Source organism: Panicum virgatum, chromosome 1K, assembly GCF_016808335.1.
Source record: "Panicum virgatum strain AP13 chromosome 1K, P.virgatum_v5, whole genome shotgun sequence".
NCBI classification, from domain to species: domain Eukaryota; kingdom Viridiplantae; phylum Streptophyta; class Magnoliopsida; order Poales; family Poaceae; genus Panicum; species Panicum virgatum.
The window spans coordinates 52,784,572-52,810,770 of record NC_053136.1 but is presented as its reverse complement, the minus strand read 5'-3'; the positions used below and the strand labels follow the sequence as shown (position 1 = coordinate 52,810,770).

The 26,199-nt window shown below is 44.1% G+C and overlaps 1 protein-coding gene and 1 long non-coding RNA gene across 3 annotated transcripts; both read left to right on the top strand.

Annotated features, from left to right (window-relative positions):
* The first annotated feature begins 3,774 nt into the window (after positions 1 to 3,774).
* Positions 3,775 to 4,704, top strand: LOC120643332. The gene is made up of 3 exons (XR_005662985.1): positions 3,775 to 3,837; positions 3,990 to 4,091; positions 4,606 to 4,704. It is a non-coding gene; the product is annotated as an uncharacterized LOC120643332 (long non-coding RNA).
* Positions 4,705 to 6,546: 1,842 nt separating this feature from the next.
* Positions 6,547 to 25,336, top strand: LOC120643306 (separase-like). 2 transcript variants are annotated; one of them, XM_039919698.1, is made up of 27 exons: positions 6,547 to 7,337; positions 7,413 to 7,593; positions 7,689 to 7,793; positions 9,140 to 9,274; positions 9,371 to 9,720; positions 9,872 to 9,986; positions 10,577 to 10,702; positions 10,795 to 11,094; positions 11,180 to 11,299; positions 11,380 to 11,601; positions 11,676 to 11,786; positions 11,922 to 12,059; positions 12,152 to 12,511; positions 12,595 to 12,684; positions 12,847 to 13,092; positions 13,284 to 13,407; positions 13,488 to 14,321; positions 15,869 to 16,112; positions 16,209 to 16,311; positions 16,458 to 16,649; positions 16,734 to 16,789; positions 18,016 to 18,245; positions 18,604 to 18,847; positions 18,968 to 19,355; positions 19,793 to 20,020; positions 23,372 to 23,465; positions 24,319 to 25,336. In XM_039919698.1, the coding sequence occupies exons 1-27, from the start codon at positions 6,619 to 6,621 to the stop codon at positions 24,858 to 24,860; spliced, it is 6,597 nt and encodes a 2,198-aa protein (XP_039775632.1). In that variant the 5' UTR covers positions 6,547 to 6,618; the 3' UTR covers positions 24,861 to 25,336. The 2 variants fall into 2 exon arrangements, with proteins under 2 accessions (XP_039775632.1, XP_039775631.1); XM_039919697.1 differs by having other exon boundaries at positions 7,413 to 7,599.
* The last annotated feature ends 863 nt before the right edge of the window (positions 25,337 to 26,199 follow it).

The window sequence follows — 26,199 nt, the reverse complement described above, 5'->3', positions numbered from 1 at the left end:
AGCTTGAATTTCTGCCGTCACCGATCCCTCCTCCCCAGACACGCCCCTAATCCCGGCGCCTCACCACCCTCTTCCCGGCGCGTCTCGGCCTCCCGTCGGCGACCCTCGCGCCGTCCCGGCGGCCGGCGCCGCTCCCTCATGCCCCATACGTGCCCCCAATCCCGGCGCCGCACCACCCTCATGGCCTCGTCCCGGCGCATCTCGGCCCCCGTAGGTGATCCTCGCGCTGTCCCGGCGAAGCGCTGCGCCGCCGGCTCCCGTACCACTCCGATGAGGACATCCGCCCCCGCGAGCTGTGGCACGCTGGCGCGCCGGCGTTGGCAGGTGGTCGGCGTGGTGCGCGCCAGGCACTTGCAGCACGAGGCGGGTCCAGGCAGCTGAGCGCGCAGGGCAGCGAGCAGTGCCCCCGGCTTTCGTACCGCCCCAAGCTCACCTCTAGGGTCTCCTCCGCCAGCAGCCCTCTGTCACAAGCTCATCAGGTCTCCATGTGGTCCACCGCCCCTCCTCTTGTCTAGCTCCTGCTTGCTGCGTTGAATCGGGGCCGGTGATTTGGCTTGGTGATGAAGCGATTCAGGAGGAAGAAGGGTGATGGCGACTGGCTAGTTGTAGATCTGGACCAAATCAACCTTCGAGCGATGGTGCTACTGCAGCAGATGTAGGCCATCGGGGTTGATGGGTACAACATCCCTCATTCCCTAGGTAGAAGGCTTCACTCTGTACACTCGGCGGCGAAGACTACCCTCGAAAGCTACTTCGTATGTATAAATCTCACCTCCTCCACCATCTAGGGTTCTTTAAATTAATTGATTTGTTTTCTGATCGACTGATCTAAGTTATTCAAGTTCAATTTGTTCCCCTGCAGCCCTACTTGTTCATGCAGACACGGATGCATGTAGTTGCTACTAGGTCTGCAGCTTTGGCTTCATGAATTAAACCCAGCGTTAGTCTCCTTAATTTGAGCATAGATATTGGTCACAGGAAAAAAAATAGCACACCCAATATTCTTGCAGATGAATGAATGCTAAAGGATAATGGAAGGCAGGCAGGTGACAGGGTGTTCGATATCCATGGGTGAATCACTGATGACCGGCAGACCGGTGAGGTGACAAATACCAGTCGCCAGCGCTCCAGCAGCAGCTCATCCAGACTCAAGACCAATCCGCAAGCATCAGGTTAGCCACTTGCTGCATTTGATCATGTTGTTAAAGTTTCAGATATTTATGTGATGCACTGATGTGTGAGTAGATATGAGATTCAGAATGTTCATATGATAGGTAGCACTATCTTTCTTGACAGTTTAAGGAATCATCTTTCTTTCTCTAAGCACTCCTTTTAATGGTCATCCTTTTCAAATTGTTGATTGTTTCTTTGCGAAAGGTATTTGTGATATGTTCGCTGAATTTTGAACTTTCAGTGGTTCTACTTTTTTATTCATATACACCAAATAGGATTTTTGCTTGCTTGCCTATGTTTCTGCCACTTAAACAAGACACCATGCCATTCGTGATAAATTATAGTTTATGTGCATCAATAGAACACTAGCAACAATATAATTGCTATTTAGCTGACTGTAGTATTCTGTATAAATCTAAGCTCTGTAGGATAAAACTGGGCAGGTCAGGTCTAGCAGGTTAAGTCTGACTAACCTTTCCTTTTATTTTCGATATGCACGTTGCGTGTTCCTACTGGTGGTCATGGGCTGATGGCAAATGGGTATTATCCTGTTATTGAGTCTCTTGCTCGAGGTCTTGACATCAGGCTAAATCAAAGGTTTGTTTTTCTCATGTATCTTAAAATGTTGGGAGTGTACTCTTGCCAAACATGTTTCCATGGTTATTATGGTTGGTGAATAGAACACTAGCAACAATATAATTGCACTGAAGAAGCATCTGAATCTTCATTCTGTATGTCTGAAAGGCACAGATAATAACAAGGGTATGCCGTATGTTTACCTTGTGTGCGCAGGCTGTGGCCGAGGAGAAGTTTAAGCTCTGCATGAATGCGTACAATTCACTCTGCAGCGTCCTCAAGTCTGCTTAGTGCTGCCCCCGCTATTACACACATGACAAATGCTGCAACTTGTATTATCAGTTTTGCAAACCGCAGGCTGTTGCTTTGTTTCAATTTTAGTTTGAGATACACACATTTTTGCCAAGAGGCAAGTTCCGACATGGATGGAGCCACTGTTCAGTACCCTAGGTATGGAATAAGCTCGAGCCAACTGACCACCATCCGATTGCCCCTGGTCCGTGTAACGAACATGGCACCATTTATGCCATTTCGAGTGATTTTGGTGATCGAATGACAACACAACACTTGGACTAATATGATTGTTAAGATGATCATTCTCAGGCTTTTAGGTTCAAGTGATGACAAAGAGAAAGAGAAAATAGGCGTAGCAAGGCCCGAAGGGCAGCCCCTACGGGGGTTCCGCTACCCGGTTAGCGGACGGGGGTCGAGGGGGAGCCGCCCCTCGCAGGTCTCAGGGCAGCGCCCTGAAAGCTCTTCGGATCAGGAGCACCGGAAGAACCGACGCCAAGGGCATCGGTGCATCCGACGCTTGTCGGAAGAACCGACGCCATGGTACTTTGGTGCAGAAGGGAGTCGAAGCCAAGTCAGCCTATAGGCACCGGTTGAACCGACGGGTCAAAATGGGGCATCGGTGCATTGGCCGTCCTTTGTACCAGAGGCGATGTCAGTGCCCAGGAGAAGTGTCTTCAGCACCGGTTCAACCGATGGGGCATCGGTGCATACCACCGGTGTAATGACGTCAGTGTCCAGGAGAAGATTCCTTCAGCACCGGTTGAACCGGTGAGGCATCGGTGCAAAGCATCGGTTCAACCGGTGGTCTCTGCGTCAGCCGTCGGGAGTCCAACGGCTACTTCGTGTTATGAGTGACCGGATGAACCGACGCTACCCCGCCAAGAGGCATCGGTTCTTCCGGTGGTACGCAGATTTTCAGCTAACCGTTGGAGCAACGGCTACAAGACTTGGTGGCCTATATACGCCTCACCCCGGCCATTTGAAGATTGCTGGAGTTGCTGGACATCCCACACACACCCAAGAACATCTCCAAGCCATATAAAAGCATCAAGATCATATCCTTAGCCCTTAGCACACTTTGAGAGTGTTGTGTAAAGGATTTAGCTCTTAGTGAGTGAGATTGCAAGGCCTTAAGCCTTTGTGCTGTGGTTCTTTAGCAAACCAAAACAAGAGCTTGGTGCGCCGGCACCTTGGAGCGTGAAGCTCGCCGGCAACGTCATCGACCCTCCGACTTGGTGTGGAGCGGCGACGACACCTTTGTGCGGGGGACGTGGAGACCCCCATCCTTTGTGGAGAAACTCATTAGTGGAACCCGGGGCCAAGGTGACCGTGATTGTGTTCACGGAAGAGACTTGGTGGCCGAGTAGCAATACTCTTAGTGAGTGCTACAACAACGTGGATGTAGGTGTGCCTTTGTGGCTAACCGAACCACGGGATAAACACCCGCGTCAAGAGTTTGCTATCTCCTATCCCGCTCTTTAAGCTTCCGCATTTCATTCTAGTAATTTGTATGCCTTTACTTTCATAGAATAGTTTCTTAGTAGGAAAGGCTATAGATTGCTAAACTCTTTTGGGATAGGGGTTTTACACTAGAACAACCTAGTTGCACATATTGATAGCATGTTTTAGTTTAAGTTTTGTGCAAACTAGTTGGAGCCATAAGTCTAAGTTTTTATTAGTGCCTAATTCACCCCCTCCCCCTCTTAGGCTAGAGCACCCGATCACTTTCAGTCCGCCGCCACGCCCACATTCGCCGTCCGGTTGTCCGATCAGAGCTCCCATCAGTTTTTTTATGTGAGGAACTGTTGAGCTGCTTGGTAGCTTGCCGGTTTTTTTGTCGTGGTGATAGAAAAATTTGAAGTGTCATCTTTATTGCATTACGAGTTGAGATTGTCCCTTTTTAGTTCTCTGTCATGAACAATATGGTGTTGCTATTTCTATTTCAGAGAGTCTACATATTGGAGATCCTGCCAACAAAGCTGCGTGGTCAGTTCACCCATCCCTGCCCATTCGGATCTGTGCTCTGGTTCTCCATCCTTCCACGTTGGGTACTTCTCCTTCCCTTTTCTTTGTTGCACTGCTGGTTCCTCATTGTCCTCGTGTGCTGCTAGATGGCTGCTGCTTGTTTATTTCTGATGGCTGCATGTCTATATGGTTGCGTAAAATTAGATGTTCTGTTTCTTCGAGTTATATAATGTGTCATGGATTGGGATTCTACAATTGGCTGTACAGTAGTATTAGTCATTCACTTATTTACTTAAAATACTGCTGCAACTGGATATCATGTGGTTATGAGGTTATGTCATAGGATTATTTATTCTAGCCAATGATATCATGAGCCTGTGTAGAGATTTTGTATCTTTTGTGTGTTTTAATTAGTAATTACTATTTAGCCAATTAGCTAATAGCGTAAAGGGTGAACAAACATGCTTTATGCCCCTTGATGCCACTGGAGGTGGTGATCTTTCTTTTTTTAATAATATCCAGATTCCATACCCCTTTTTCTACATATTTGAATTTTTAGTGTCACTAATGAAATACTTATTTATCCTATCTTGAAAGCTCAAGAGGACTCGGTAGCAGCACCGGGAGAGCTTCACCGGCCATGGATTGACCAGAACGGAAGAATGCTATACTGATCTGGATGGAGAGCTCTGTTTTGGTCACCACTTTCCTCCGAGCATTCAGTACTCATGACTGATGCAAGTGAAGCTCAGCATTGGCATGTTGCTTCTTCCCTCGAGCGGAAATAGCACTTCCAAGTCACTATATTAAACTTATGGCGAACAAAGTGTTATTGTTCAACGAAGCTTATGTTTTTTTTTTTCATGGTCATTGATGTAAAGAATAATTTTAATAAATGAGCTGATGAATCACGGTTGTTGTAAAAGAAAAAGTAATGTAATCCATGACTGATGCATTCGCACGTCCAAAAAACTAATGGAATTTGATGAGTCACATCAGAGCAAATGAATCAATTTTATACTCCGCTAGCTTCCAACTACTAGCGATTTTTCAATGCTGAATTCATCGAGCGCAGTGTGCATCAGGATGTAACCTACTAACCTCCGTTAGACCGTCGCATGACTCCCATGTCCCCGTGAAAATCGTTGGCCCAGAGATAGAGACAGGGAATCATTATGTGAGGAGGAAAATCAAGGAGCGGCTCCGCGGAAAACCAGAGACAGGAGGAAAACCGGCGCTAGCCTGCTCGTGGTGCGTTGGCGGCCTGGCGCGGACGGTGGGTGGCTGCCTCGGGTATGGAATAGTTTATTCCATACCCAGGGTAGAGATTAGCCATATATATATATATATATATATATATATATATATATATATATATATATATGCAGTACAATTGCGGCTGTGAGATTGATTTTTTTTTTGCGTGGTGCCTACGGGTGGTGTTCTTGCTATTGCCAGATAGGAAAAACATAGGAGCCATGGTGTGAAAAATGCTTCCTGCTATTACTGGCCTACTGTAATAATGCACTGCTATCACACTTGATTTTTTTTTTTGAAACAATGCTATCACACTTGATTATCATAGGTGAGTCAGAAATCCTACCTATCACTGCATTATCAATTTGATGAATCATTTGAGATTTTTTCCGAAGTAACAATTATCAATACAATGAACTAACCATCATCATATTATTTTTGTCAAAAAATATGAAATGCTCATCCTGTTTTTTTGCTGTAATTTGCATTCTATAGTGGTCAGCTTGGTGGGCATGGGCGCGGTGCCAACGTGGATGGTGTGGTGGTCGTGCTTGCCGCGGTGGCCGTGCTTAGCATGGAGGCTTGCGGTGGTCGGCGTGGTGGCTGTACAAAACACGTGCACATGCTGTGGCATGATGCGCGAGCCTCACCGTGCAGTGCCGCAAGGGTGTGTCCGATCGATGGAGCGAGGACATCAGTAACATCACGAAGAGTGTGAATATTGTTTAGAATGATAAAACTATACACTATGAATATTATTATTTGTTGTTAGGTTTTCATCATTTACAGTTGATTTTTTACACCTGTAGCAACACAGGGTCACTCACTTATTGATTAAAAAAAATCGCTACACGACAGAACCAGGAGGGCTTCCAGCTAAGATTTGGCGAAAAACATTGTGTCCTACCCGGAGCAATAGGACCAAGATTTCAGGTAAGCCAGATAAGTGTGTACAAGGAAGTTCAGTTGTCCACGCCCCGGCGTATTTAGGTAGACACGCTGCACCTAAGCTCTTTCGTGTGGTACTAAAACACGCATCTTGCCAAGCATTGTATTCACCACTTTTTTGAATATTTACGTCCAATCTATTTGAGTGTTTATCTTTTACCACTCGTAGCAACACACGGGCACGGGAGAAACCCAATTCTCAATCATGCTCGGCAGGCCTCTCCTGAAGGGCCGAACCGATACCGATCCAACAGTCCCCAACGGTCCCCAGTGACCCAGTCCCTCCCGGCTTTCCCAAACGAAACCCCCTCCCTCTTTTCCCGCCCATTCCCACCCCCAAAATCCCCCAAAACACGGCCGCAAAATTTCCCCACTCGGCTCCTCCGCTCACCCCCACAGACGGCAATGGAGGCCGCCGCCGCCGACCTCCTCGCCGCCCTCTCGTCCCCGTCCTCCCATGCCGGCCTCCGTTCCCGGTTCAAGGCCTACCTCCAGCCCTTCACCCCCTACCTGCCCACCGCAAACCCTAACCCCAAGCCGCCGCCGAAGAGGGCGACGAAGCAGAACAAGCAGCCGCCGCCCGACGCGGCTACCCTCCGACCCCTCGCGAAGCGATTCCTCCCGTTTATCGCCCGCGCGCTCCAGCTCCTCCCGCCGCTCGTCCGCGCGAGTCCTGGCTCGGGCGACGCGGGTGGTGGGGGCGCCGACGATCTCCTCGAGATCTACGGCCTCCTCTTGGATTCCCTCGAGGCCATATCACCTTGCCTCGCGGGGAAGCCCTACTCCGTACTACTTCAGCGAGGCCGCTTCGTGTGCTGCCTCGAGTCGCGCGGCCACCTTGCTCGCGCTAATGCGGAGGCGGCCGCTGCCCTCGACGCACTCCGCTCCTCGCTCTCTCCACCCACCAAGAGCACCAAGTCACGAAGAGGCGCCGCAGACGTTGCTCCCATTATCCTTCCGGACCCTGGTAGCGCTGGGGACGCTGGCGCGGACCCTGAAGTCACCATCCTCGCGGTCGAGCTCACAGTTTGCCTTGCTAATTGTGCCAGCAAGGGCAACGTGAAGGAAGCTGCCCCTTATGAACGGGTTCTCAGTCTGGTTGAGCAGCTGCAGCCATGGCTTCGGTGAGATTGCCAACTTTGCGTTGGAAGACAGGAGATACGGTGTGGGTTTATGGAGTTAATATGCTTTGTGTGCAGGATTCTGGCTGATGACGTCCGCACGAAGTATCGCACGCTTCTTGTGAATGCAATGAGCCGCTGCAACCTTTTCCTTGTTTCTGAGTCTTCATCCTTCAATACTGATGAGCTGGTGCATAATTTCTGTGTTTCTACGATACAAGAGTATGTGAATGCTAGGATGACTGAGCGTTTGCCAGCAGTATGTGTCAGTATGAAATTGGCTGCCTTTCGATATTCTCCAAATAGGAGTCTTGGCTGGTTGGTTTATTATAATCCTAATTTCCCTGGCTGCAGGTTGCTCGCAAGATTTGCTCTTCTGTAGATTTCAGCTGGGGAGGGAGCACAAAGCTTTTGCTCCTTGTATTAAAAAACATAGCTGATTCTGTTGTATGTGTAAAGGTAATCTGATGCTTCCTCTGCTTATATTATAATCGCCTGTGAGTCTGCTGTAATTTCTCTACCGTGAAAAGGTATTCCTGGATGGACATTACCATTAGCCAACTTTGTATACTTGCGGTGCTGATCGAGATGACATATGAAAGAATAAAAAAGGTTCATTGCATTACAGAAAATGAGACCGACCTAAGGGGAGCTATGTTTTTTCTTGATTAAGAAGAAGTAATAGGCACCCAAATTCAAGTTGAAGAGGACTTAAACCTTGGTGGCTGGGATGCACAGGCACACCTCCCACTCCAATTAGCTGAGCCAGGTTCACTTCCTGGGTACAGTATAATAATAAAAATTTCAGCGGAGAAATGTTATGGAAGCCTTCAGTTCTTTAGTAAGGTTAAAATGCAGATCCCAACTGTTTTCTGCAAATACCAATATACATCTTTTGATTAATAAATATAGATTGGCTTTGCACATGTTGTGCAGAAAGATATGTTTTTGCTCATAGTATGACAAATTTCATGTAGTGTATGTATTCATATGGCCACTTAAAATGGCTATACAGATCCACCTTCCTATGAGAAAATCCACCTGGATGAAAAGTGTTGGATATGAGGATATCACCAAACTCCAGAAGATGGCGTCATGCTGAATTTAACAGTGCAAGTCATGATTGCAAATAACAAAAGAGTGCCACATGAATTGCTAAAACTAAAGGAAGTGGGATATTGCTTGCACAAAGCTAGATATATAGGTTATAACCTATAAGTTTCAATATTTTGAATATAAGTCTGGTTCAGCAGTTCTGGAGATGTGAGAATGTTGTGTATTACTCTCTAAATTTTGAGTTAGGCCTCTATAGTTCTAGGTAGCTGCAATTGTAGGCAATCTTAACTCTGTGGTATCACCATCAATACATTGGTTTAGACTTCTATGTTTACTTGTAGGATGGCGTTGCTCAAAATATTACCGTATTATAGCACCAAGACCTTACCGTTAGAATTTTGTTCTTATCTTGAAGTTGATACTTGATGTAGTTTCTTGCCACATGGTTTTGTTTAAGCAATCTTATCTCTTCGTTCTATTATACTCTTATCAATTTTTGCCACTCTGTAGTTTCTGATTATACAACTCATTGCATTCATAAATTGATGCATTATTAAGCAATGATGATTAGATTTCTGGTGTGCTTATGCATCTCATATATTGTTTGTACTGAGTGCGCCAATAACTTCCTATTACCAGCTCTCCATCCTATCTAAGTAATAAGCTAATGAGCGTTTTGTCATCAAGATATAAATATGGGCCAATGGGTCTTTTATCACGAGTTCTAATGTAATGCGTTTTATTTTCAGGCTGACTTACTGAAAGCTGTAAATGAGTTTTTGGTATTTGTGTCATACTTTGCTCGGTGCATTCTTTCTGCTAATAGGGATTTATGTGTTGGCGCTTCAGAGCTACTTTATGAACAAGGTCGCTATTTCGCTGAGGTACATGGTGTATTGCTTTAAGCATTTGATTTTCATTAAGCATACCACATCAGTACCACAGCTGTTTTGGTTAGTGTATTTTCATGCAATTTACAGGTTCCCTCTCCAACCGCTTCAGTTCTTCATCTTTATGCGACTGGATTATACTATTGTACCCAGAAAGAGGGAAGTGAAATGCCCTGTTTATCCGCAGACATTCTCAACAATGAAAAGTATTTACAAGCTTTAGACAAAGCAGTTGGATCATTGGCACATATGGCGCATGATAGTATATCTTTGTTGACATACTTAGATTCTATGGAGTTTGTTTGCAAGGTGTTATTGCAGCATGCAAATGCAGTTTGGAAGAACTTCTCTGAAGGAAAAGCAGTCCATTATTCCAGAAACATGGATTCTATCTTGACAACACTGCATCAGTTCATCGATTCCAGCCTCAAGGCTTATAGGTATGCCTGTAAGACCATTAGTATTGGCACTGTAATCAATTAAATGTCAGAGCATTTAGGGATAAATGCTTTACTGGAAGAGTTATGTTTGTATTGTTGTTGGAATGTAATGATTCCTGATTTCACAAGGTGCTTTCATGTGTTGTAACAGCTGTACAAAAATGTCTGAACGTGACAACAAGAGACTGCTTGAACAGCGTGGAACCTTGCTGAAAACTCTTGTTTCGACGACTAAAATTTCTTTTGTTACTAACAAAGATGTCAAGGTGCGCTAATTGCTTCTCTTATGTTTTTTTTTTTAAAAAAAACTCGACCTGCGAGGGGCAAGCCGCCCCCCGGGCATTAATGTAAGAAGAAGACCTCTCACGCAGGTCGAGAAAACCCCCGAACCCCTGCCCCACCCTTACACAGGGGCGCCGTAACCCATACCGTAACCCGTGTGAGAGCGGGCCGGGGTGAGCCGGGACCTATTTCCATGTGCTTTGGCGTGTAGGCAGGCGAGGGGATTTTTTTAACCTCAACCTGAAATTCGCTCCCACTGGGAGTCGAACCCAGGACCTGAGGAGTGCTACTGAGGCCACCTAACCAATCCGGCTAGGCACCCTTTCACGCTTCTCTTATGTTTATGTTGATCCTGGTCAAACATTGCTATTGTGGCTTGCACATTTACAGAATCCCTGGTTCAATCTTTATGTCAATGATTATCAATCTATTGTACGCAGATATAGTAAACAGTAAACCTTCTTGGTTATATGTGAATGCTAGCTGTTTAGAATGGCTACTGAGTTGCTTACTGTCACTAACTTTGTATTACCGTCCTCATTATTTATTAACAACTTTTACTTGCATAGTCCAGGAAAGCCTGGCCTCAATCAATTCTGCAATTTCAAGTAAATGGATAACGCTCGAGGAGCGCAAATTCTTGATATCTTCACTTGGCAACATTGGAGTGACACTCTATAATACTGGACATGACCAAGAGGTACCCTTCTAAGTTTATTTTATTTCTATTATTCTGGCTAAGATACCATTTCTGAGTTACCACTGAAGTTGAATATCATGGCTGTGCATCAGGCAGCAAAAGCTTTGGAACTATGCTGCTATGCAATATGGGCGCATGTCAAGTTTTCTTACTGTGGATTATTGTCAAGGACAGAAGGAAACGGAACTATGGAGCATTTGTCGAAGGATATGTTGAAAGATATCTTCTTTGATGCATTTGCACGAATTGCGAAGATGGTTGAAACTCTACATAGATGTGGATCAAAAAGGACACACGAGATTGTTGCGATGAGCTTGTCTAAATTGTTGGCTTATGACGACATGTCTGAATATTTTGATAGTTCTTCGATACTGATCAAATTGTGGGTTAAGGTATTGACTGAAAAGAATTCTGCTGTTTACAGTAGTACAACATATATGTTGATGCAACTTTTTTTATTTGTTTTTCAAATTATAGATCACACACAAAGATTTTGAGGGTAATCAAGGTGTGGATCGTCCTCCACTTCTGTATCACTCTCTTTTGGACTGCTCGTCTCCCATGCCGAAAAAATTGATAGGCTTAATTCTAGAGCAGGTACCATATTTTATTGTATTTGTTTAAAGTTGGTGTACCTGTAGTGGTCTGTTTTTTTGGGCTAACATTTTCTTCTGCAGGAGTTGTTAGCATATGGATTGATGGAAACTCGAGGCTCAAAATTCTGTGCTGAAATGCAGATAAGGGTCATAGATGTTCTTTTGGATAAAATTTACTATTTAGAAGAACATTGTTTGCAGAGATCAAGGTTTCTTGTCAGAAAAGCTGGTGCGCTTCGTGCATGTGGAGTGCAAAACATAGAAAGCTGCCTCGAGTCTTTATCTGAAGCCATATCATTACTGGTGAGTTTGAAAGCTGCCTCAAGTCAAGTCTTTCATATTGCCATACCATTACTAATATTTCTTCATCAAATCAGCAAACCATCTCAAAGGATTCATCTCAAAGCAACACAACTGTGATCAATCAATTGGCTATTGCGCAATGCTTGCATGCCCATTGTACCCTGGAAGGCAATCCTGGTTGCGAGGTAACCACCTAAAATTGTAGCCGTATTTCGTAAGCGCATACGCTTTACCAGCACACACCCTTGTATACGTAGTAAATTGTTGTAAATATACCTTTTTCTAATAATGATTAGTGTCATTGCCATTATTTTGAATAGGTAATATTTAAAAATATTAATAGTGCATTGAGCTCGTGGTCAAAAGTGGAGACTTTTGATTATTCTTCTCCTGGTCAACGGCCATCACAAACTATTGTACCACTTCTTTGTTCCCTGGTTGATTTGTTGGCTATGAAGGTAAGACCATGGCATATATTCAGTTTATTAAATATGATGAGATGCAATTACTTTCCTTTATCTACATAATTATTTTTACTTTGCCATCTCAGGGCTGCTTTAAGCTTCAATTTGACTTGTGCGAGCTTATGATAAGGATATGGAGGCAAGAAAACCTACCCCTTCGAAAGATATTTTCCTTTCTGTTCACCAGTGGGCGCCTTAGCCATGCATACTGTCATCTCCCATTGGACAAGGAATTTATTTCTGAAGCTGCAGAGCATCTTGGTGTAGATTGCAACCACACTGATTTTTGGAGAAACTGTTTTGGAGGAGAACGTCCTTCTCTCATTATGTTTCTTCAGAGAATGTTGCCGAGTGACTTATTTTTCCCTCAATCTTGTGAACAATCCTTACGTTTTGATGTCAGTGTTGATGAGGTCAATAAGGCTGCCTTGTCTCTGGTTTCTGAAGTAAGTTCTGTTAGTTACATCACATCAAATTAGTAACCATGGTTGCTCATTCTCTTTCTCAATTGTTATATTGAATTTTGCAGGCTACTTCAAATGACCAAGCAATTTTTCTAGCTGGATACCTATACTATGATTTATCAGAAAGATTTTTTTCATGTGGACAAATTCTCCAGGTGATCATTCTCGCACTCAACAATTTAACTTCTCCATATTATAGTCCTGTGAAACATTGGCACAGAATCTTCAGTGTTTATGAATTATTTTATTTCTAGATCGTGTGGTTGCTCTATATTTTAGCTCCTGTGTAACTAAACACATGCAAAGTTTTGTAACAGGCCTTTTCATATGGAAAAGAAGCACTCCGTTTGCGCAAAAAGCTCCTAAAAAAGAAATTCAAACTTAATTCGGGCAGCTCTGGAAATATGGAAAGCCAATGTTGCGGACAGGACTTCGGTTCTCTTGAAGCATGGGGACCAACAGTAGCTGAAATTTGGCCAGATTCCAGCAATTCAACCAGCACTAGGGATTCTTTTCTTACTTCATGGAGTGTACTTAGATGCTATCTTGAGAGCACTTTACAGGTATGTTAGTAGTGTAGAATAAGGTAATTTAGTTACCAGCAAAGAATAGAGAACAATTAGTGGTACCAGTATATTACTGTAGCACATTGAATGTGGGCTGGAGTTGTATAGTGCTAGTACCACAGCCACAGGCACTTGTGCACTTTTGTGAGGATTTCCTTATTTATGATGCTAATTTCGTGATTTTTCAGGTCGCTATGATGCACGAATTAATTGGTAATGGAACTGAAGCAGAAGTTCTGTTACGGACTGGAAAAGAGATATCAAAATTCCATGGGCTATCGGTCTTCCGTATTGCTTTTACATCATCGCTAGGTATATATAGTTCTTTCATTGTTTTTCTGCTCATCTGTCCGACTGTCTGTTCGGTTTCACATTCCTTGGATTTTGTTCAGGTCAACTGTACAGCAAGCGACAGCTATGGGATGAAGCAGATAGTGAACTTAAAAATGCCCAAGATCTTCTACTGGAACATGATGCCATTGTTTCATGTAAGCTGTGCAAGTTAACTTTGGAGATATCAGTCGACATGAAAGTTGGTGATCTATTTTGGAGTCGCTTTGAAAAAGATTTCCAGAAACCGTCGGCAGTTAATTTGCCTATGGCTTTGAGCATGTACCGATCTGCAATAAAGAAATTGAACAGCACTGACTTGGAATTTTTTACTGGGTCCTTTGGTACCCTCAAAACTGCTTGTCATGTGTGCAGCAAAGATTGTATTATATCAACTGAGCATGGGGTTTGTAGTGGGAAAGAACCAGTAGTTTCAAAGGATGGTATGTTACCTCCATGCAGTGTTTGTCTATTGTTGAGACAAGCATCTGTTGATCATTTTGACGAGCCCACAGCATTGAAAGCTCTAATGGAAATCACGAGGAATGCTGAAGGAGGTCCACCATTAGATGTTAAAGCTAAGAGGACATCCAGAAATTCGTCACGTTTAGCTAAGGAACCTAATGCAGAGACTAATGCAAAGACTAGAACTCGCTCTAGTAAGCGAACTGTACATGTGAAAGGTGATGGATTGCCTGCAGATTCTTTAGTTGGTGGTGAATCAGAGTGTTTCCCTGGCGGCATTGACCTCAGGAAAGATGGCCTGTGCAATATATTTGGCTGCTGGAAATGTCTTTTGGTTAAATCACTCAATTCTGGGTGCATTCAAAATATTTTGCAGTTCAGATGGGATTGTGTTCGCCGGCGCTGCTGTGTGTCACTTCTATTGAAAATAGGTATTTCCTTTTATGTTTCTGTGTTCAGTTGCTTCAAGATTGAGACATGCAGTCATGGGCTTGATATTAGATACAAAGAATAAAGCCTGCAAAAACTCAAAAAAAGAATTGTTATATCGATTAATTAGGTGTATCTCAACTCTTATCAATTGGTTGTTTTATATATTTTCTGTTCACCCAATCGTTGATTTTTTTATTGTAACCCAGTATGTTTTTATTGTAGTGAGGGGTGTGTGTGTGTGTTGTAAGGGTGCTTACCCTTTTTCTTCTTCTTAACATAATGATACTCAGCTCTCTTGCATGTTCGGGAGAAAAACATTACAACAACAACAACAACATAGCCTTTTTTCCCAAGCAAGTTGGGGTAGGCTAGAGATGAAACCCGAAAGAAATAAGTTCAAGGTTCAGGCACATTGATAGCTAGTCTCCAAGCGCTCCTATCCAAAGCTAAAAGGCAAATTCTATAGGACAGCAATTCGTCCGGCGATGTTATACGGTGCTGAATGTTGGCCTACAAAAAGGCGACATGTCCAGCAACTGAGTGTAGCAGAGATGCGGATGTTGCGGTGGTTTTGCGGGCACACAAGGAGGGATAGAGTCCGGAACGAAGTTATTCGGGATAGGGTCGGGGTGGCACCAATTGAGGAGAAACTTACCCAGCATCGGCTGAGATGGTTTGGACATGTCCAACGAAGGCCTCCTGAGGTGCCGGTGCGTAATGGGGTTCTTGAGCGGGTCGATAATGTAAAGGGGTAGAGGTAGACCTAAACTGACGTGGGATGCGTCGGTTAAGAGAGACCTAAAGATTCAGCACCGTATAACATTGCCGGGAAAAAAACATTCCACTATGTAATATATAAAACATCCTGCTTATTAGCAGGTTATGGTCCATAGTGACCTTCTCCATACCAAAATATTGTTTAGTAAAATAGTTTCAGTGCGACTTTACAAACTGTCCCCTGAGTTGTAACTATTTTTTTTTGTCCTGTAAGCTGTTAAAATCAGCTGTAACAGGTGCCATTTATTTTTTGTGTCACTATGGCTTGGGTTAACACCAATTTGATAGGGTATTGGCTGATCTAACAATCAGGGCCAATTTAACAATTATAGAACTGTAACAGATGGCAAAATATTTGCTGGCTGAATCTTGGTTAGGAAGTTCAGATAGTTAATATGATAAGCTGCTGGTATTTTATGCATGCATTGTTAAGATATTCTCTAAGGACATCCTGACTTTATTTGTTTGAAGTCTTAAGTATATTACTTTACAAGCATGGACGGGCCATCATGTTGTACTTTCAAAGGTAATGGAAATATAATTTAATCTACACATGTTATAAAAGGTCCTCAATCTTACTATGAATATCAATTGAGGACTTTGTGATACTGCAAAATGTGCTGGTTCATGTGATTATGATAGTGCTGCATGTGATGCTGCTTAAGAAATTTGACCAAATGTCTATAATTGAGCTACTTGTTGGCTATTAGTAAAGTTAACTTATTCATCCATATGGTGGTTCAGCTACTGTCTTGTCTTTCTTTTTCAGCTAGAGCCTTGGGATCTCACAGGGGAAATTATGTGAATCATGAAGTCCATAGCGTCTATTGGCAGTGCATATCATTGCTATACTTCAGATCCCTTCCACAGGGTTGTTATAAAACCTATGAGCCTCATTTGGTTGGACTCATCATGGATGGAAGTGCTAGTGATTTTTTCCCTTTAGAACGTGCAGAAATATTATGCAGTATGAGCTTCTTTTTGCTAAAAAGCTCCCTTTGTGAACAGCCAAGGTTGACCGCTATTATGCGACATTTCCATATATGTCAATCTGGTTGTAGCAGTTCAGGATGCTTGCTAAATTGTCTTGGTTTTATCACTTTCTGCAGGGATGTCTGTTGCTGTCTCCCTAATGTGCAAATGTCTGATATTCTTACCTGGTTGCTCAAAGCTTTTGTTCTATCCAGGGAGAGTCCCTCACTTTGTCAGGAGGTTTGTGGTGTCATTTACGCTTAGTGGATATTCTATCTTTTTTTTTGAACAGCCGGTGTACTGTGGATATCATTTTCTTTGGTCATTAGTTATATTGCTTGCTTTACTGCTTGTGGCTTGTGTATTGAAATGCAAATTGGTTGCAGATTTGCAGGTTACTTGCATGCACTTTCTTGCTATCGACGACAGGTTCCTCCATCCACTTGCCTTTGTGTTCTCAAGAATCTCTTTCTTTGTGTCATTGGGCTGCATACTTCCATCAAATGTCTGTGGGAACTTATCACAATTATCATTACCTTGCTAGTTTTCAAGGGTTGCCCAGGAAAAAGTTTTTGAAGGTTTGTACTGTAGCAAGTTAATAGCTGGATTAAAATAGTGCTGTATTCCAATATTACCGAATTGTTTTTCCTTGCCTTTTTCAGGGCACCTTTGAAGATTCCAGAAGTGAGATGCACGAGGGTGTCTCAGCATTTGTCAGGTTTAAAATTTTAATGAATAAGTCCACTTTTAGCCCCTCGACTCTTCTGTTTGTCTAATTGATTTTGACCCCTAACTCTAATAATGTTTAAATCTTACCCTAACTGTTAAAATTGGTGCAGTTTGTACGCTAAGCCTGTCCAAAGCTGTTTAGGCCTGCCGTGGCAGTGGATTTTGAATCCATGCTGGCATTCTTTTGCCACATCACAGTGATGTGTGTCTCAACTGGTTACCCTCTCACTCTCACTTTCCCCTTTCCCTTTCCAATCCAAATCCCTAGCCTGAGCTCGAGCTCCACCACCCAATTGCTCTCCCTCTGCCTCGGTGCCTCACACTTCACCTCCTGCACCGCCACCTTGCGCCGTCTTCACCAGCTGCAACGCTCAGCTGAAATCAGCAGGAATACCTACTCCCATTGCCGCCGCCGCCGCAGTCACCTGAATATTCCAATATTTGGGATGCCCCTGGGAGTCTCACTGAGCCTGAGATGGAACAGTGGCACACCGTCCGGGATGCTCTGCGAGAGTGGCCTGGACAGCACGCTGCATAGCAGCAGCAACTTGCTGAGCTTCTGTAAAATGACACCCCATTGGGCATTGGGTATTCCACAAAAGAACCGTTTCTTGGGCAGGTCCAGCATGTAGAGCTTGGTGCCGTTGCCCAGGGATGACGGGTTTGAGCTGGACAACATGCTGCCTTAGAGGAAAACACATGCAGACCTTGAGCTCCCCAAGAGGCCGTTCTTGTCAAGCTTGAGGACTGCGGGGCTGCTCAAGTTGCTGAGCTCTAGCAGAATGAGTTACATGAGCTGGTCTTCCGAAGGTGCAGCTGCTCAAGCACGTCAGTGAGGCAGGTACTGGACAACTTGAGCACCACCAACTTGGAGCCCATGAACAGAAAGGGAAAATGAGGTAGACAGCAACTGGGTATTTAAGTTGGAGACATGTCACAGCTGACATGGCAAATATTGCAATCATGGATTCAAAACCCATTGCCACCTCAAACCCAAACTACTTCTGACAGGCTTGGGGTACAAAATTTACCGTTTTTAACAGTTGACGAGGATTTTGGGATAAGATTTAAATGCTATTGGAGTTGGAGCTCAAAATAATACAAATATTAGAATCGAGGGGTCAAAAATGGACTTGATCCAATATTTCAATAGCAGTTGAACTCTTAATGTTATGTATTTTTAAATGTTGTTTTAAAATATAATTCCTTCATCAGGTTTCCATCAATGGACATAAACCATATTGAGAAAGATATAATAGAATTCTTCCAAAAACTTCCGGATGTACCAGTTGTGTGTATTAGTATGATTGGAGGAGATTATGTTGATCTCCTTGAGGAATTTCTTCTCCTTCCTTCCTCTCTTCCTGCTTGGATGTTGCTTTCAAGGTTTGATTCAGCTGGCAAACCTACAACAATGCTTCTTCCAGTGATTGCTATTTCAGAAGGTGTGTAGATTGCATATTGCGATTGCATACAGTAATATAACTAAGTCTAGGATCTTTTATATTTGGGAACATATCGGATGCAAACCAACCTCTCCGTGCAAACTTCAATCTGGGCCATCGGATCAACATCAAGGGGAGGGGCGCAGGGGGTGGGAGGGGGTATTTGCAAAAATGTGATTACCCAATCCAAGGGCGGGCGGTTAATTGTAAAATTATCCAATCCCCCATGCCCCTTGGATGTTGATCCGGTGGTCCAGATTAAAGTTTGCACGGTTTGCACGGAGAGGTTGGTTTGCACCTGATATATTCTCTTTATATTTTGTATTTTTACTTATTGTTGCTTATTGTCGCATAGCAGAAATGCCATCTGCTGATTCTTCCATCAAAGATTTGGGCAATCCAATGGAATTTGGTAAGAAGTGGCAATGCCCTTGGGGTTATGGAATTACAGACTATGTGGTCCCTATTTTCAAAAGTATACTCGAGGAGAATTTTGTATCCCTCTCTAGTGCAACAATCACTACAAATGCTGTGCAAGCTGATCATGTCAGATGGTGGTCGCATAGAATGAAGCTCAACAACTACCTTGATGGCACACTGAAGTAAGACTACCTTAGCTCATGTCAAACTGCAAATCGGCTCAATTGTTGTTGGAATAGTGTCAAAATAGGAATGTATCTTAATCTTTCTTTGTTCTGATACCATCTCATACTTTCGAACAGAAACATGGAAAAATCTTGGTTTGGACCCTGGAAATGCCTTCTCTTGGGCCACCAATTATCTGATAAAGACATTGATGAAGCCTCCGCAAGTATTATCACTGGTCTGGAAACAAAATTGGAAGTTAATCCAGCGCTCATCAAGGCTATCCTTGGCGGTGCTTTATCAGCGGATGAAGTTCAAGAATGTGTTTATCAACTTATTTTGTATAAAGGTTACTTTGGAAGGGGAGCTTGCTGTGGGAAGGATAGACTTAGAGCTTTCTCTTCCTGCCAGATTGAGGATGAAGCTTTGGAGACACTCAAATGTTTAATAACAAACGCCCTATATGCGCTACCTGAGCCAGCTGATAGAGATCCAGTCATTTTAGTTCTTGATGTCAATGTGCAGGTGAACAGAAAAATAGCTTTACTGTTAGCTGTTTCCTATGTGATTTACTTTTTTTTTTGAAAACTAGATTTACTAATTTTATATCTTGAGACTTTTTGAATCTGCATTGCAAGTCTAGAGCTCTAGATGGAATTGTTGTTTGATTGCATATTTTTCTGGTATGGTTGAATATCGCTGATGATGTTATCTATCATTTGTTTCTGTTCTGACTTGGTCCATTTCATTTTTTTTTGCGCTATCTGGTTGGTAACTAGATGTGAGATCTGTTTGAATGGCTAATAAATTTCCTAGTCACCTTAGCATTGCTTGCTGCTAGGCTCTATTGTAGCTTCATTTGTTGTTATAAAAGATATGTTACCTCCGGGATTTATTTCGTTGTTTGTTTAGCAGTGTTATACATCTTCACTGACCTCACTTGCCTTAATTATCAACTGCAGATGCTTCCTTGGGAGAATTTGCCTGTATTAAGGAATCAAGAAGTTTATCGTATGCCATCAATGGGTAGCATCTTTTTAGCGTTATCTCGAAACAAAGATGACAGTGCCATAGCCCCTCCTTTTCCTGTTATTGATCCTTCCAAAACATATTATCTGTTGAATCCTAGCGGTGACCTGAGCAGCACACAAGAAGAATTTCATGAATTATTCAGGAACTATGAGTGGGAGGTAAACCATGATTTGACAAAACCTAACTAGTAATGATATAAGAAAATCATCTCCATTCTCTGAACCAATATTTCTCTGGTCAAAATTGCTTTCACCTGATAGTATTTTTGTTCAAAATAAAAGTTTGAACTGTAACATATGTGTCTTATTAGTAAAGATATTTATGATGGATAGAATTGATTAGTCCACATTTCTTTACATCTAAAAATACCTTTGTAAATGTTGGTGTATTTGTGAGCCCGTGTATAGAGGCCCATCTAGGGGCTCATGTATAGGAATGATATATATCCACCCTTCTAGGGTTTGGAGGAATACAAACCATTATTTTCTCCATCATGGTATCATTAGCCTAGGTTTCCCTCTCCCTCTCCACCCTCAGCCGCCGCCGCCGGCGGCGAGATGGCCGGCCTCGGGATGTCCCCCGCGGATGCGCCGCTTGCCGCCGCCGCACTCCGTGGGCAGCAGGCCGACGCGGGTCTCGCCGCCAAGTCGGAGGCTTCGGCGGCCCAGGAGCGGGTCTGCGTGGCTACCCTCGCTTGGGAGCGCGAGCGCGCCACGGCCGACGCCCTCGCTCTCTAGTTCGCCGAGGCGGAGCACTTCCTCCGCGTCTCCTCCGGCCAGCCCGTCGTCCCCGAGCACGGTCCTCTCGGGGTGTTCAGTTGTGTATGTCTTTGTTATGGCAAGTGGAGCCGGCCCAGGGCCCACGTACTGTAGCGCGTGAATAGTACTGCGTGAACAGTGCCGGGAATAAGGATTAGTTGGGTTTGTTAGGAAGGAGATAAGTTAGATTGATTTGGTTAGGATATTGCTTAGGGGTCAAGTCAGTTGTCTCTATAAAAGAGACTATCATGTATCAGTTAGAAGCAAGTAAGAAGAATCCTAAAAGTAGTCAGAGCCTCCAAAGGGAGGGCGACGAACAGGTTCTTTGTGCTATCCCTAGATCTACCATATCAGTATTGTCCGTATACCTCTCCTCAGAACGGCAAGGCTGAGCGGATGATTCGCACGACGAACGACGTCGTGCGCACCCTTCTGATCCAGACCTCTCTGCCCCCGCGCTTCTGGGCTGAGAGCCTCCACACCGCCACCTACCTGATTAACCGTCTTCCATCCACTGCTTCTCCTGCTCCCACTCCACACCACGCTCTTTTTGGTACCCCTCCTCGCTACGACCATCTTCGGGTGTGCGTGTTACCCTAACACCTCTGCCACCGCTTCTCACAAACTGGCGCCCCGCTCGACTCGTTGTGTGTTCTTTGGGTACTCCCCTGACCACAAGGGGTACCGATGCTTTGACCTCACCTCTCGCCGCGTTCTGATCTCCCGACACGTCTTTGACGAGTAGGATTTCCCCTACTCCACCTCCTCCACACCTTCTCCTGACCCCGAGTTGGATTCACTGGTTTCGACTGGCCCGGTGGTTCAGCCACCGTTACCTGTCTGTCCTTTCCCTGCAGGTTTTTCCGGCGCCCGGACCTCCGATCGTGTCGCGCACGGAGCCCCGGTGCCTTCCCCTGCACCTGCGCGGTACGCTGAGCCGGTGCAGGTGTACCGGCGTCGTTCGGCGCCGCCTCCGGCTCCGGAGGCTCCTGCGACGCCTACACCGGAGCCGCCGCCGCCGCCTCCTCCATCGGCTCCCTCTCGAGCCGAGCCGGCGGTGTACCACCCGCCAGTCATCCATCGGGATCCTCGGCATATCCATCCCATGGTGACTCGGCGGATGGCGTCTCAGGCCGCGACTCTCTCCGCCACCGAGGGAGAGCCGCGGGTCTCTCCGGTACCTTCCTCTGTCCGCGACGCCTTGGCGGATTCTCACTGGCGTTGCGCGATGGAAGAGGAGTACGCGGCTCTTCCCCGCTCGTCCTCTGCTGAGCTGGTGGTCTACACCGACGCTGACTGGGCTGGCTGCCCGGACACTCGTCGCTCCACTTCCGGCTACGCCGTCTTCCTGGGCGGCAACCTGGTCTCCTGGTCGTCCAAGCGGCAGCCGGTTGTCTCCCGCTCCAGTGCCGAGGCGGAGTACCGGGCTGTCGCTAACGGCGTGGCGGAGGCGTCCTGGCTACGACAGCTCTTGGCGGAGCTCCACAACCCGCTCGCCAAGAGCACGCTCGTCTACTGCCACAACGTCAGCGCCGTGTATCTCTCCACCAACCCCGTCCAGCATCAGCGGACGAAGCATGTTGAGATCGACCTACACTTCGTGCGCGACAGGGTCGCCATCGGCGATGTTCGGGTACTCCATGTCCCGACTACCTCCCAGTTTGCCGACGTCTTCACCAAGAGACTACCCTCCTCGACCTCCTCGGAGTTTCGCTCCAGCCTCAACGTAGCAGGTGGCTAGTTGTGGCTGCGGGGGGGTATTTGCCCTTTGTACTTTCTTCTTGTCCAGTCTTGAACACCGCTGCGATGGCAGTTCAGACTGCGGGGGGTGTTGGCTTTCTTGTTGTCCAGTCTTGAACACCGCTGCGCTGGTAGTTCAGACTGCGTGGGGGTGTTGGTGTATTTGTGAGCCCGTGTATAGAGGCCCATCTAGAGGCCCATGTATAGGAATGATATATACCCACCCTTCTAGGGTTTGGAGGAATATAAGCCATTATTCTCTCAATCAGTAAACAATATGGTTTACTGATAGCTTTAGTTATTACTTCTATGTTACTGTATTGTCAGTTTGACACTTGTTTTGATTGCACTTGATCATAGTAACAATTCTACAAAATGTATTGCTTGCCATGGATCATAGTAACACTTGTTTTGATTGCACTTGATCATAGTAACACTCTAGTCTGCAGAATTTGCCAATGAGTACTTCTTTTCCCTGTCCCATGGCATTGGTTTTCAAAAGTTTACACTGTGTGGATAGTGATTTAAGATATTTTTTTTAAAAAAAGGCTTACTAGCTAGACTTGATGGTTCGGAGTATATGGTAGAGGCGTAGAGCCTTGTCTTGCAAAACTATGGCGCTGTACTATGGGAGGAGTAAGCATTTATTTGGTGGCAACACGTATTTTGGCACGTTTGGATGGTGAGGATTGTGTTCCTCGTCCTCATGATTAGTTCAAACTAATACTACATCTTATAAATTCTTTATGCAACCTCCATGTATCCATATATGGGCAAAGAAAAATTGTGACATTGGATGGCACCCATTCCAACTAAATGCCAATAAACAAAATGCATAAATATAAGGATTTATTGAATGTGAATGCGGCAATCTAGTATAAAGCCTTACTCTGTTTTTATGGTCCATGAACTCATGAAATGTCACTATTGCAGTTTCCTTTTGTTTGCATGCTAGAAGGTAGATTTACATTGTGCCATCATATAACTGAACAACACAATGATTATGCGCAGGGAATGGCTGGGTCTTGGGATGGACAAAAGACCAAAGAGCTGGTCTTGGCCTTGACAAATCATGACCTTTTCCTATACTTTGGACATGGAAGTGGTATGCCCTATACAGATAAAAACATTTTTTTTCATTTTGTCAGACATTTGCATTGGTGTCTTAGTTTATTTGAAGTTTTATTTCTTCAATTTGTTGCAGAGCTAGCAGAAGGTTCATCTTAAGTTGTTTAGAATTGAGTATTTTTCTCTTCTGGGAGCCTGATGCATTGTTGCAAAGTTGTTTTAACTGTGTAATAGCCCAGGCTCCATCACCATTGACTAATCTAGTACCGGCACAGCCAGTGATGAAGTTCTTTTAGGCAAAATGCTCTGCAACCTACCTTTATCGAATATATTTCATCAGTGTAGTAAACTAGACTGTTTAGGTCTGGGCTATATGGCATGTCTGGCATAGGCATAAGTTGGGACTATTTTGCTTGTGCTACAGCCAAGAATATTTTTTAAGTGTCTGATGGATTTGACGATCGGTGCCATATGCAACTAGTCATAAATATGAACTACCAAAAGTGATCACTTCTCGTTTTAGACTTGGGCACACAAATTAATAAATGATTAAAATGACAATGCTGCCCTCAGCTAATGATTATAACAGCAAAAGCAAGTTAAAGTTTGTCTCAAAGTGTAAAATGACTTGTAAATTGAACAGTACTTTTGAACAACCCCTTAAGCTGTTTTGTTGAAAATGACCACTCAAATTCGAAGTGACATATGGGTTGTAAATTTCTCCTTTTTTTTTGGATCAGAGCCTCAGATGGGGTACAATTCAGATAGACCTTTTCGTTTGTGTATTGTTCGGAGACCTCTTATACAAATGTGGACAATAACAACAATGGATGGTGGAATCAACATAATTAGTCTGTGATCTAATCTAACTAGTTTTAACATTGCTGCAGGTACGCAGTACGTTTCTGGGAAAGAAATAGAGAAGCTAAATAACTGTGCAGCTGCTCTTCTTATGGGATGTAGCAGTGGAACACTTCATTGCAAAGGGAGTTATGCTCCTCGAGGGGCCCCTTTGTCCTATTTATTTGCTGGCTCCCCTGCTATCGTTGCAAACCTCTGGGACGTTTCAGATAAGGATATCGACCGGTTTAGCAAAGCTTTGCTCAATTCATGGTTGCAAGAAAATTTTACGGATGACAACAGTTGCTCCAAGTGTTCCCTGCTAATAAAAGAATTTGAGTCCATGAATATTGCTTCCAAGGATAATGGTAGGGCAAGAAGAAAAGGCACGCGAGGGAGGAAGCCACAACAAATAAAGGATATTACCAAGTGCTGCAGCTGCAGGCAGAAGCGAATAGCTTCATATCTAAGTGAAGCTAGGCGAGCTTGCAGGCTTCCGTTTCTGATTGGTGCATCTCCTGTGTGTTACGGCGTGCCTACAATTATTAGGAAGAAAGTAATGACTGATTCTGTGATAGGAGAAGAGAGGTGACCTAAAGTGTGACAGTATCGGGCATGGTTTTCGCCATAATGATAGTGTGGTGATCTATTGTGTTGATGGAAACGCCACTTTTGGCACGGTTTAGCACCAGCACAAATATGCTGACTAAATTATATGCTGTCGTAGGCTCGTCGCCCATGCTTGGATAAGTGGGTTTTCTGGACGACCTGCTGTGGACATGCATCTATCGTCGATCTGGAGCTATCTCAATACGTATATAGAATTCTTTTTCTTGCATGTGTTGTAAAATGATGCCGAACATTGAATAAAAACTACAATGTTATGTCACAGAGAAATGTGTTAGAGAATGTATGTTGAGGCCATTAATTGTATAGTATGTAATAGGCAGTTTTGACATTTTTTCTTGTAACATACTAAGGGCATGTTTGTTTGAGCTGCAGCTTTTAAGCTTTTTTTGAAAAGTTGCTGCTGGTTTTATGGTTCTGAAAATACAACACTAGCCTTCAGAAGATGTGTTTAGCTTTCCTACGAAAAACTCTTAAAACTGAGCTTTACAGCTTTTCATGTAAAGTCAGATTTTTTTTGGTCATTTAGCTTTTCAAAGTTGCACGAGAAGTTTGTTGTTTGTTTAAACTTCTGATTTTCCACGCAAAGAAGCAGCTAGGAAGCTCAAACAAACATGCTAGACCATGCCCTACGCTCGTGAACTTAGTATGGTGGTGTGGACTTGTTAGTAACCTAGTGTGTTCCATTGCATTGCATTGAGTTAACATCTGATAGCCAAATTCAATTAAGCCAATGCTGTTTTCGTGTAGGCCATGCTAGACCATGTGCCTTTCTATATTGAAGACCTCATGGCAAATATCCGAATTCAATACTCCCTGCATCTCAAAACTTTAGGACAGATAATAAGAATGTAAAATGATCATATTTATCTTTATTTATTATCTATATTTGGCACTAATTGATTTTTACATGCACATGCATTTTTCAAATATAGTAGGATGACTTGTTTTGGAGACAAATTTTGAATCCTAAAATAACTTATTTTTTCGGACGGAGAGAGTATTCTTTTAAGTTTCATTAGGAAAAGGTTTTGAAACAATTGTCACCATGTGGTTCATATTTTTTAGACAAAATTAATGCTATTACATTCAGGAATATATCAGGTGCACGTGTAAACTTCAATCTAGATCACCGGATCAACATCCAAAGGGCATGAAAAATCAGGTAATTTTACAATTAACTGTCCGCTCTTGGATTGGGTAATCACACTTTTTCAAATCCTCCCTCCCACCCCATGCGCCCCTCCCATTGGATGTGATCCGATGGCCCAGATTGAAGTTTGTATGGTTTACACTGAAAGGTT

Excerpts from the sequence above, each read along its gene's own strand:
- LOC120643306 (XM_039919697.1), top strand. The coding sequence starts at position 6,619 with ATGGAGGCCGCCGCCGCCGACCTCCTCGCCGCCCTCTCGTCCCCGTCC. Across the intron at positions 9,721-9,871 it reads TCCAGCCTCAAGGCTTATAG|CTGTACAAAAATGTCTGAAC; the intron begins GTATGCCTGTAA and ends GTGTTGTAACAG. Across the intron at positions 18,848-18,967 it reads TACCTTGATGGCACACTGAA|AAACATGGAAAAATCTTGGT; the intron begins GTAAGACTACCT and ends ACTTTCGAACAG.